This window comes from Lampetra planeri, chromosome 3 (genome assembly GCF_965212315.1).
Source record: "Lampetra planeri chromosome 3, kcLamPlan1.2.h2, whole genome shotgun sequence".
Classification (NCBI taxonomy): domain Eukaryota; kingdom Metazoa; phylum Chordata; class Hyperoartia; order Petromyzontiformes; family Petromyzontidae; genus Lampetra; species Lampetra planeri.
In genome coordinates this window covers 25198905-25211837 of record NC_136109.1, presented here as the reverse complement: position 1 = coordinate 25211837, position 12933 = coordinate 25198905, and the positions used below count along the sequence as shown (strand labels likewise).

Genomic DNA, 12933 nt, shown 5'->3' with positions numbered 1-12933 from the left:
GAATCGAACCCGTGTCGCCAGGTTTATAGTGCAGCGTAGCGCTAACCGCTACAGCACCACTCCCCAGAGCGACCAACATCCACAAATACACGTCCCTCGGGCTCACCCAAACTTGCATCGGTATCTGCGTCTATTCCTGGGAGAGGGAGCGAGGGAGGCAGTGATGGGAGCGAGCGTTGAGAGTGTGATAGCACGAATGACATTTGTGCCCGAACGGTTCCCGGGAATTCTCATCGTCTTTTTTGTCACGGCACGCTCGCGCGCCATTGTACAAATCCGTAGCCAGAGGGGGGTTCACCCCGTCATCCAAACCCCGAACCACCATGTTCCCGCAAAATGAAAAGCTAAGCGGTGCCGAAATCTCAGCGAGACCCATACACACACACACACCTCCACTCTTGATGAAAGAAAGGGGTGACCCCGTTACCCGCGCGCGTAGCGCGAGCAACCTTCAGCTGATCTTCTTGGTTCTTTCGGTAAAGTCACGTAGAAGGAAAATAATAAAAGAATAAAAATAAAACATAACATTCAGACTCTGTCTACTTGACAGACCTGTTCTCCACCTGAAGACGGCTGCTTGCGTTGTGGCCGAAACGTCGTGAGAATTATTTTATTATGTTTTATTTTTATTATTTTATTATTTCCCTTCTACGTGACTTTACCGAAAGAACCAAGAAGATGAATCCGTGCAGTCACGAAAAAAGCTTTAAATCGAAATTTAACCTTCAGCTGAGCCCGCGTGCTCTACACACGGTTTGTCTCTCATTGGGGAAGGATCGGACGACTTGAGATCGCAAGGGTCTATGGGTTCAAATCCAGTCCCAGGGTACGATCTGCCTTTCGTCCCACCTGGGTCTATGTGACCGGCAACGCACGGTAAACTAGACATCTTGGTGCGTGATCAGCAGCTATACTTTGCTAACGATGCATTGATTCGAAGGTTGACATTGATTCCTATTCTCGCAAATGCATTGTTCGAATTGTGCTCGAGAGAATCGATTTTAAAAAGACCTTTTTACGGGTGACGACATTGCGCAACTTACATTTAGGCAGTTGGAGCTCATGGAAAAAACAAAACACTGCCGAGATGCGAATCAGGCCATTGCCATACACTCGTGTTCCAGTGTGCTTGCTTAGAACGTGGCTGCGTGTAACCATGAAGCAGTGCGGCGGAAACACTTTACAGACATTCACCTGATTAAATAAAGGACGATGATCTACAACCTTGCCTCTATAGTAATATAATCCAATGTGTATGTATGACCGTGCGCTCGAGGTGAAGCCTCCGTTCTGCGATGTCGTTGTCTGCGAGATAACGGAGCCGGTGTGTGGACCTGGTTGGTGGAACCACAGATCCCAGATTACCCCCTTTTCGTGCGAGCTGCCACGTGGGTACAGCCCAAGGGTGGCACAGTCGGGTTTTTTTACAATCGGGTTTAATTGTCTTTTTATATTAAACCCGATCATTTGAGATTGGGAGAAATCCGGTTTAATTGGTTCTAATTGCAGAACCGCACTTCTCAATGATGGGCTTCATCCATTCCAAGCTAAGGAACTCACTGGCGCCCACGATTGTGGAGGAGAAGCTCGTGTTCATCACGACCAACCTGCCCGCCGCATTCTACGACTACCCCGTGCCCGACGGCCCCCCCGAGTACGATAGCAGCACCGACGAGGAAGCAGCCTGAGCCTTGGATCAGAGTTTCGTATTCATTAAACCAGGTTTTAATTCCCCGAAATCGGGTTAAATTGTATTAAAGAAAAAACCCGATGCCTGCCGCTGGAAAAATCGGGGTTTTTTCCACCCATGGTACAGCCAAATAGATTCGAGAACGAGAAAGCCGGCCGCCCCGATTCGCGAAGGACACAGGTTAAAACTGGGGAGGGTGATTTCACACTGACTTGCCTGGCCATGTTTCGCGAACAGTGACCCATTCCATTTGATTCAAGTGTCGTGTTGTTGTTGTTATGAATACACTTCTACATTCGTACCTGTACGGCTCTTTGTGGATCCACTGCTGGATGATGGCCTCCCCACACCGTGCGGTTTGTGGGGGTGATTTGACCATACTTCACCATGCTAGATGAGGGCTTTCCCATGCAGCGAGGCCTGTTATGTGACTATACTTCCCCACGCTGGTCAGTGTGAGCTGTTGAAAGCAGGAAGCGTAGAAGTTGGAGCACAGAAGCAGAGTAGAGCAGTGGATTTTGCTGCACTGCCGACTGCAGCCTGCCACGTAGCTACCGTGTACAGCATATGCATACGTACATCGTTCCAACGGGTTTTCAAATGTGAGTTTACCAATGACTGAGGGCTACTTAAGAATCAATCCAAACTAAAACCCACTCCATCATGAGACCTCCTCTGCCAGTACCAAAATATTAGAATAGGTTTTCCCCCTTTCTTTCTGGCAACAAAACTGAAACCTTTTTACAAGGAATCATGTCTACATTAACCACGGTACTTGAGGTCAGAATGCAAACAAAAAACACTGATAATATATGTATTGTCTTTTTAAACTGATTGGTCCACACCAGAGACAGCTTTCTTTGGAGCCTAGTCTCAAAGGTCTTACACCATTTGAGACTAGGCTTTGGTGTGGACCAATCAGTTTCAAAGACAATGCCAATATATTATCAGAGTATGTGTTTTGTTTGCATTCTGACCACAAGTATTGTGGTTAATGCAGACATGATTCCTTGTAAAAAGGTTTCAATTGTGATGCCATCAAAAAGCGGGAAAACCCTATTCTTATAAAAGCCACTCCTTTCCAACGGACGAAGCACACTGTGGCGATCTTATGATTGATCATTACTCGGTTTTACTTTCATGGCCATCTTGACCGGGTTGACCTTGTAAAATTGCCTATGTAGGCCTATAATTGGCCATGTAGGGAAGTTTTTACCAGCCAAAAAATTTACTCTGATTAAACGGAAGGTCATTTTGGAGGAGTCTTTTGGAGAGAACCTCCTCCAATCCCTCCACGTCTATCCACCCCACCGCAGAGAGTTGATCGCAGGTATCGGGGTAAGGTCTGGATACTTCAGTCTCTCCCAAGATATATTTCCAGCGTAGATTTAATGTCTGAGAAGGAGTTCTCTTAGATCTCACACAAGTATAAGCCCGTTTGCTGCAATTTGCGAAAGCATGCAAATGCAGGACTACACCTTCACCTTTTGAAAGTAAAATGAGTCTGCCGGTCAATTTATTTTAAGATGTACAGCCTTTTTGTCAATCCACTGCTTGATAAGAAATTCCACACACCTTGTGGGCCGTGGAGAATATATAATCATACTTCATCCACGCTGGATGAGCCTGATGGCAACAGACAAGGGGGAGAAAAAACATCGATGAAACTTGCCTTTAATCAACTAAATTAAATCAGAAAAACTGTAGGATTCAAATTTCAAGGAATAAAAAAAAATCACCAACTGAGTTGACATAATTTTCAAAAGTGTGGGCGTGAAAAAAAAAAAACCCCAATTATAATTTGCATGAAGACGACAGAAATCGGCGTAACTGGCCGGTCAGAATAAATGAACAGAACGCGCGTGCACTCTGATGCAGCAGCGCAGCGCGTTTGGGAACTTCAGTTCGGACACACCGAGAGCAACGGGGGCGTCAGAGGCACGCTGGCCGCCTATAAAGGCACGCGAAGCGCCAAGCGCGGCTCCACAGCAACCGAGGCGACGAGCGAGAGATCGGCTCCCCGAGCCCCCCCCGCCCCACCCGCCGCCCCCCTTTCTCTCTCCGCCTTCCGAGCGACGCGAGGCAACGAGGGATGAACGCGCGACAGAGTCGCCACGGGAGCTGAATGATTACGCGAAGCCTTCCTTCCGCCGCTTTTGTTGGAAAAAACTGCGCGTCCGAATTTACAGACCCCCGACGCCCTTTAGAATATTGCGAAGAAATCGGAATTGTTGCGAATGTTTGAGTGGCCAGGCATGCATTTTTCAGTTGCGTTTACCAATTACTGCAAAAACAGATCCCTCCGCTGCTCAAATCCGTGGTATTCGCGTGCCTAATTGTTCTGGTTGCTAAGCCTCGGGGTGTTATCGGTTTCTTTTTTTCGCTCAAGGAAGTGTTTGTGAAAGCCCTTTGCTGTCCGTACCGGCGACGTGTTGATCTGAAGGGAAGCCACCGCATCGATCACCGACGCGAGGTGAGTGGTGTTTTTGGTGTGACCGTTACGAGACAAGTTTTTGGCCGATCTCTATAATTTGTGCTTTACCTGTCAAACTATAAATTGATGTTATTGTTTTTCTTTGCAGACAGCCAGATCTCAAGGAGTAGATTTTTTTTTGTTAAATAGCCATTTCTACGAATGAGTTAATCGTGAAATAGTGTACCCATTTTTGAATGACGGCTCTCATTTTTGAGTCATTTTTCACATGCATCGGATTTGATTTACTGTCTCTGCAGCTGATCTGTATGTTCTTTATAAACGTAGATGCGTGCTGACACACGTATGGTATATATATATTTACAGACTCAACAAAAAATTAACCCGTGAGCAGAACGATATTTTTCATCGCGTGAAATTATTTTATATATTTCAGCGATATACGCGGTTCAAATGTGCTTGCGTAATTTAATTGGGGCAAGCCAGATGGTCAACAGATACAAACGGAGCAAGGATAAAACACTACCAAGTTTAAATGATAACAAAATGTGTACACGTCCAGCCTGTTTTTGTTTATGTCAGTCCACTGCTGGATGAATGCATCCCCACACATTGTGGGCTGTTAGCATTATATGATCATACTTCACCATGCTGGTCAGTGCGAGGTGAGGTAGGTGGGGGGCAGGGCAGAAAAAAACTGCCCTCTGCTGCCCATGACACCTATATAACGCCTGCCTTTGGGACATGTTGGTCACCCATCCAAGCACTAGATCCACGCTCAACCCTGCTTAGCTATTGAGATCTGATGAGATTGAACGTATTTCAGGTGATTTGGTCAACGTTGACAAGCAGATAAGATCAGCGATAAAGGGCAATACTTTGAAAAAATACCATCTGAGGGTAAAGGCCCTCTGAATGCTTTGGCAAGCATTAATTTATCCATTCATGGTTTGCTGAAGAAATGTCCAAATCCACCTCTTCCTTAGCCACTGCTGGGAATGTAGGAATGAAGACAGCTTGCCTGTACCCACGCACTGTTTGGGGTTCTCTGCTGATAAGGCTGCAATATACAGTACCTATATGAAAGAAAAAAAACTGTGGTATTTTACTCCACACTTGCAGAATATTTTTTTTCGCGAACCCTTTGTTACGTCTCACCAAGTGTAGACATTTGAGATGCCTGGCATAATCCATAAAATTGTGGTTTTTCACGTCGAGGAAAGAACATTTCCATAAAAATATTTTGTGCGTGTTGGTTTTTAATGGGAGAATATTGAATCTTGATTTAAAGCTTTCGTGACTGCAGGAATTCATACTCTTTGGGTATTTCGGTAAAGTCATGGAGATTATCCACGTGACTTTATCGAAAGACCCAACGAGTATGGGAGAATATTGGTTTACACATTGTGTGTCCGGTCATCCTCACAGCAGCAGCTTCTGCGACCGTCTGGAACGCTCTTCCTTCCGATATTAGGAAACCACTGGAGCTATGCACTTTCAAATTTAGATTGAAAACAAATTTCTTTCGAACTACTTTTTGTGTTTAGTTTCTGATCCTTCCCTCGCACCTCCGATTATATATGTATGTTGCATTTTGAACTTCTTTCGCACCGTACGTAGCCAACCGTGTTAATTGGAGGTGCAACCTCTATGTATGGTACAAAATAAGTTCAACATACATACATTCTGAGTAATTTTTATTTGATTTACATTCAGCATTGAAAATGCATCGAAAATGTTGAATGTATATCAAAATAAGAGAAATATCTGGCCGTGGACGAGAATTATATTTTGCTGCGATAGACGGCAAAGATTTGTGAAGCATTTGATGCACAGCTGCCGATGGATTCACAAGATTATAGGTAAAGGAGCGACCCTGCAATTGCTTGCTCAAACCACTGCTGGTGGAGGGGCTCCACGAGAGGGAGCTCTAGAGGGTATTTGGCCTACTCTTCCATGCTAGTCATAATTTCTGTAAAACGTGGGAATACTCACGCTTTACCCCACCACAAGCGACCTTACCGATCATCATTGCTGTGCACCCATTTACACTCACGGATACACAGAGTCCCGGGGGAATTCTGGGAAATTTAACTATCGTTTCAAATAAACGACAAAATAAACTAGTTTTTATTTTACCAGGTAAGGCCAAATGAATAATATAGCTCTTTTTCAGAAGCGACCTGGCCACAATTGATAGCCCAATAAAGTGGCTTATCATGTGGAAATTTATAGCAGCCAAATACTCTAAACGCATGTTTCTAAATGTGGAGGGCAAATCCGGAGGACCCGGAGAAAAATCCACGCGACCATGGGAAGAGAGATACGCAAACTCCAAATGTAGAGGCGTCATGGTCGGGATCGAACCCACGACCTCCTGTATATCAGGCGAGGTGATGAACATCTCCTAGCCACCGTGGCCCCCACGCTGCGGGAATGGAACCAAACCGGCCACCTCTAAATTGCAATTTCAGTGCTGCTAAATATTACAAGGTGGCATGTCTCAGAAAAATTTCGGAACAAATTGTCAACTGCAATGTGAGGGAGCTGGAATTAAAGCTTTTCATCAGCAATTATACTTTAAGTTCTTACTATTGTGATGTATAGTTGTTATTAATATGGTTAAAATCCGCTACAGACTGCAATAAGCTTTCGAAGATTTAAGAAAGCGATTAAAATATTACATTAAAATGTAGCTGTCTATTGTGTATGTGTAATATAACAAGAACAAAAAAACCCCAGCAAGGCACAGAAGATTAAGCAGATGCTGGATGAACATACAGCTCGCATGGGGAATGTCACATCTCGTTCAGATCATGGTCTGTTTTTTTTCTGCCAGGCAAAAACATTCGTCATATACTCCGAAGGACGTACCAGAACACATAATCTGTTACCAAACAAATCTCACGCTCCAAAAACAATATCGCACAAAGCAAAAGCAAAAAAAAACATTTTGGGGATACTCTCAGGGCCCGCATGATATGTCTCTGTTGCTCAACCATTCCCTCTCGTGCCGTTCCACAGGCGACCGCTGCCAGGGCTGTCTCTTGCCAGTCGCGTGGGGGAGGGGGGATATTCCCGTCCCTGATTGCATGAAAGCTGCTCCGCGTGCTCCAATTAAAGCACCGGCGCGGGGAGGGCGGAGAGGATGAGCGTGACCTCAGGGCCCGAGATGAGCGCAGTCACCGAACCCCCGCTGCCAAGGTCCCTGCTCATCTCCCTGTGCCGGGAGCTTCTCTGGGCGACCCTCGACGGCGCCAACGGCAGCAACGCGTCGCTCGGACACCGCCCGCCCGACAACTGCAGCGACGAGTTCGAGTCCGAGGTGCCCGTCGACGGGTCGCCGGCTCTGCGCATCATCATCTCGCTCGTCTACTCCGTCGTGTGCGCCGTGGGGCTCGTGGGCAACCTGCTCGTCTTCTACGTGATGCGCAACAAGCAGGCGCGCAAGAAGTCCACGATCAACTACTTCGTCGTCAACCTGGCCATCACCGACTTTCAGTTTGTGCTCGTGCTGCCCTTCTGGGCCGTCGAGACGGCGCTCGACTTCAACTGGCCCTTCGGCGACGCGCTCTGCCGCCTCGTGTCCTCGCTCACAGTGCTCAACATGTACGCCAGCGTCTCATTCCTCACGGCCATGAGCGTCGTGCGCTACTGGGCCATCGCCTCGGCGGTGCACTCGCGGCCGCGTCCCACCGGCTGCTCCCCGCGCTGGATCAGCCTCGTCGTGTGGCTGGCGGCCACCGCGGCCAGCGTGCCCACCGCCGTGTTCTCCACGGCCCCCACGGTGTCGGGCGTGCCGCTCTGCCTGCTGCGCTTCCCCGAGGGCCAGTTCTGGCTGGGCGTATACCACGTGCAGAAGATCCTGCTCGGCTTCCTGCTGCCCCTGGTCATCATCTCGGCGTGCTACCTGCAGCTGCTGAGATTTCTGCGCCACAAAAACCCCGCGGGGGCCCAGCGGACCGGCCGGCGGTCGCGCGTCACGCGCTCCGTCACCGTCGTGGTGCTGTCCTTCTTCGTGTGCTGGCTGCCCAACCACGCCATCACGCTGTGGGGCATCTTCGTCAAGCTGGGCGCCGTGCCCTTCGGAGACGCCTTCTACACGGCGCACGTGTACGTGTTCCCCGTCACCGTGTGCCTGGCGCACGCCAACAGCTGCCTCAACCCGCTGCTCTACTGCCTGCTCCGGCGCGACTACCGCCAGGCGCTCCGCCAGGTCTTCTGGCGGGCCCCTTCCTCGCCGCCCACCGCCACCACGCACACCTGCCACCTGCGACCCTTCTCGGGCACCTGCCGGCCCGAGCCCGAAGTCGACGACCTGCAGGCCGTCATCCAGCTTCAGCCCATGGACGGGGACGAGAAGGGGCAGCGGCGGCAGCAGCAGCAGCGCAGCGTTGGAGTGGCGTGCACGTCACGCCGCAACCTGCACCCGCAGCACCTCCACCCCAACCGTCATCATGTCCAGCAGCAGCAGCTGCAGCTGGGGAGTAGGACTCAGTCGCAGCTCGCGCGCACTCACACGCGCCCGGGGGTGTACGTGGGCTGCCGGGACGTGGCCGTGTCGGCCTGCTCCACCACCACGTACCTGACCGGGAGCTACCGGTCCTGCGCGGAACGCGCCGAGCCACTGCCGGCCGTGGCATCGGTGGGAAACACGATTTACTGAAGGTGGCCTGGAGTGCACGGCACCGTTTGGTCCGACAAAAGTGGGTCCGGCCGGACGGCTGGCCGACCGTCACACGGGGCTGTGGAGGTGGAGGTCCAATGTCCCTGCGGTGTACTGCGTGTAGCTGGCGTTCAGTGTAACGCTGGGTGATGATGGACTTTGAAGAGGGGCCATACGCAGAGCACCGCTCCTTCACCTTGGGCCACGAAATGGAATTTCTTGTGTCTTACGGCCGATTTCCAAGCGTTCACAGCAGGTGATAACTTGGGGAACGATCGGGGTGATAGATTTTAGGAAAACGTGTGACGGTCTGATGTAGCTGTTTTGGCTATCCCGGAGATTGTACTGTATAGACAGGTTTTGGCATAACAAGAACGTATTCGGCATACCTGTGTATCTTTTTCCTGGAATTTAGTGGTAACCCGCTGCACTGCAGGTGAAAATTCTTCACCTTTTAAGGGCGTGTCCGTGCGTGCGTGCGTGCTTGTGCGTGTGGGGAGTGGTTGTGCAGCGGTTAGCGCGCTGCGCTACGAAGCTGACGACCCCAGTTCGATTCCCACTCACGGCCAACGCCAGTGGTGATTATCTGAAGCAGTCCTGGGCCTCCCCTCAGTCGACTCAGCCTCAAATGAGTACGTTGGCGCGGTGTGTAAAAACATTGCCAATGGGAAGAAAAAGGCGGTCGGGCGTGGTGCTGGCCACCCACCCCCTCGTGTACCGTTACGGCCTTCATAGGTGAACGTGAACAGCACTTGCCCAAACAGCCTGTTAAGGTTAGACGGGGGATCTTCGTCTTTTTGCGCGTCCGTATCGGAGCTGAAACTGCAACATTGCGATTCGGGTCACATCATTCGAGCATAATGGATGCGCATGACGTTATACCACGGCCGCCCACAAGTGGTTAGCAGACATACATTTGACATGCTCTACATTCACGCGTGCGCGGACTCAATATGTGGCCAAAACTAATTGTGGCTTGGTCACTGGCTGCTTGCTTTCAATTACCATTCATGCGGTGGAGCAAGTCTTGCGCAGATATGAAGGAATTTCCCTAATATATGACGGGCTGTGGTATTAATGAGATACAATGCCTAGCCACACCACGCGAGACTGCCGTACGGTACTCGGGGTGAGGGGGGGATGTGGGATGTAGTTTTTCTTCTTCTCCAAAATATATCACGATGCACTTTAACGACGTGGTGTTTGATCTTTGTTTCTGATCAGAAAAGCACCGCAGCGTCTGACGCAGTCACCTAATGTAATGTATGTTAGTAAGTATGAATATTGCCCATAGGCTATTTATGTAATACGAGCATCATTGTGCGAATGACATGTTTTGCAAAATAACAGATGTTTTGCACATGGCCTTATTTATGACCCCCAATCAAAATACAATTCATTATTAAATCATTATATATACACATATCGGTGGAGGTGGGGAAGGGGGAGGGGGGGTGGGTGCAGTGGGTTAGCACATTGTGCTAATAGCCCAGCGGCCTGAGCTTTATTCCTGCCTTTGGACAATATCAGTGGTGAGTGATGTCTGATCAGGTCTTGGGGTGCCCTCCTTCGCAAGCCCACACTAACCAGAATGGGGAAGTATGGTAAATAAAAACCTCCATGACTTATACGGTCACTATGGGAACCTCATTTGCCAGTAAAAATATGATAATTGGTTCTTTACCCTTCTATCTGGCAACAAAACTGATGGTGCATTGTCGTTGAGTTGTGCGCCTTTTGGCGTCATCTGGTCCAACCCATGTGAGACTCGGCTCTAAGGAAAGCTGTCTCGGGTGTGGACCAATCAACTTCAAGGACAGTGCACATTATCAGAGTTATGTTCTTTTGTTTGTATTATGACTGCAGGTATTGCGGTCTATTCAAACATGACTCCTTGTAAAAAGGTGTCAGTTTTGTTGCCAGATAAAAGGGTAAACGACTTATACGGTGTAGGGATATTTTCACCCAGCAGCGGATTGACAAAGGGCTGTAAATTAATATAATTAATATTTATTCACATATCTAGAACATTATAAATCTTGTACAACTTTAAGGAATAATTTTGTCTGGCCGAAAACAACGTGGGAAATTTCGAGTATTTTGTACAATATTTAATTTCATATGTTTCAATAATAAAGGTCGCGGCTGGCAGAAATGTGTGGCCAGTGGCTGCGTGAAGCGATGTGAAAGAGTTCGGCACGAGTTCTATCCCCGCAATAATTACACAACCACTGAGCTTTAAAGATGTGAGCGCTTCATCAATTGGGCAGACCAACAATTGTATCAAATCATTGTCTTGTCATGTGCAACAGGTTTCGGGGGCCATTTTATACTCGCTTAAATCGTACTGCTACTTGTCTTTAGCCATTGCATTGTTCCGCGCCATGAGGCAGCTGCTAACGCTGACCTGACCTTTTCCCAACGGTGCCGAAAATTGCACAGCCCCTGAAATTTTTCGCTGCTCAGCTCTTTAAAAAAAAAAAACTACCGATGTGATAGCATGCGAGCGTGTTTGGTCGGAATGTTATTGAAGTGACTTGTCACGGCCGACATTAGCCGCCGAGACAGCGGAGCGATACGTCGGGGGCATCTTGCGACCGCCGGTCAATTTCGTTTATAAAGTTGGGAATTAAAATATACGTGCAGGTTTATCGATAACGTTTCGGTTATTATTTTTGTTGAAGTAGTTGTTTCTGTGCGTTCCACCTTTGTGATTCCATTCAAGTGGTATGGATGTAATGTGGCAGCAGTGCATGATGTCTACTGCACAAATCACAGTGTGTGGCAATGAGAGAGGCCAACACTTTATTTTGCAGCCGAGGCTATTATTAGTACATTATCTTGTTCCCAAAATGTTTTGACTGTCCAATGTAGATGTGCCTGTAAGCACACGCGCCTGTCTGCGTGTATGAATGTACATGTACACTCCGTGCTTGGCAGCTCGGACATAAACAAACACGTGGTTTAAAGTTACTTTTGCAAGGCTGCATTTTTATTTTGAAAATATTTACTATTATTTTTTTTTCACGAGGCAGATATTGGTAAATAGCGTACTTCTGCAGTGAAAAACAATTTTAAAAATGTAGACGTGCAATAAATGCAGTGATTAATGGATTAAAATGCATTCTTAGGTCCTCGTTATATGCATTAAATTAGGAAATTACATATCACGCAAATTACATGTTAATTGTATGGTAATGTTGCATTTAGGCTAATAGAACTAATGAAGGACTGTGCAAACAAGTTTTTTTTTCAATAAAAATTGAAACCACATGGCAAAAAAAACTTGGGCAAAAAAAGAAATTATTGAAATGAATAGTCACCCAAAATCACCGAGGAGGCAAATCGTTACACGCCCACTACTTGTCAAGGTTAAAGATCCAGCAGATGCATGTGAAAATGCTCATTATCCGATTTCGTGGGGAGCGCTAGCGTAGCGTTTAGCGCGCTGCGCTACGAACCCGGCGACCACAGTTTGATTCCCACTCGCGGCCAACACCAGTGACGATTATCTGAACCGGTCATGGGCCTCCCCTAGGTCGACTCAGCCTCAAATGAGTACACAGTGTGGTGTGTAAACTCCCCCACTGGGGAGACTTCCCCCGGTCGGGCGTGGCGTTGGCCACCCGCCCACCCCTCGTGCGCCACGCCGGCCTTCATAGGTGCTCCGCTTTAAAAGTGAGCCCTGACAATTGGTTGATGTAGAAACACGGGCCGAGAAGATCCGCAAGCTCCGAAGTTCACCCTTCCCGAACAAATGGAAGTGACGAGTCACACTGACGGACAACGGGTCAGAATCACATCACACGAGGTTGTGTAAAATTAACCACGGGTGCCTGTTGTACGCAACTCGCAGTCAAGTGCCGTGGCCCCCCCAGGCTACAAAAGGTGACAGGCAGCCTTTAAATGCTACACGAGAGTCGTCAGGGTCTGAATGTTGAGTGGAAATGCCAACTGCAACAAATTGAAACATTTTTTTGTTGATTCTCTGAGAGTTCAGAATATTTCTCTGCAGTGCCTCGACATGCTCTGGCATTTGGTGCCATTTGAATAAAAATCATAGTCTATTATTGCGCTGGCCTACAATGCCAAAGTGGCTTACATAACCAAACCGGTGCAAGCATAGCCTTACAAATTTTGCCC

The 12933-nt window shown here is 48.2% G+C and overlaps 1 protein-coding gene across 1 annotated transcript; it reads left to right on the top strand.

Moving 5' to 3' along the window:
* Positions 1 to 7168: 7168 nt before the first annotated feature.
* LOC144717366 (relaxin-3 receptor 1-like) lies at positions 7169 to 9891 on the top strand. Its single transcript, XM_078592836.1, has one exon. It carries the CDS (start codon positions 7273 to 7275, stop codon positions 8788 to 8790), a length of 1518 nt encoding a protein of 505 aa, XP_078448962.1. The 5' UTR covers positions 7169 to 7272; the 3' UTR covers positions 8791 to 9891.
* Positions 9892 to 12933: the final 3042 nt, after the last annotated feature.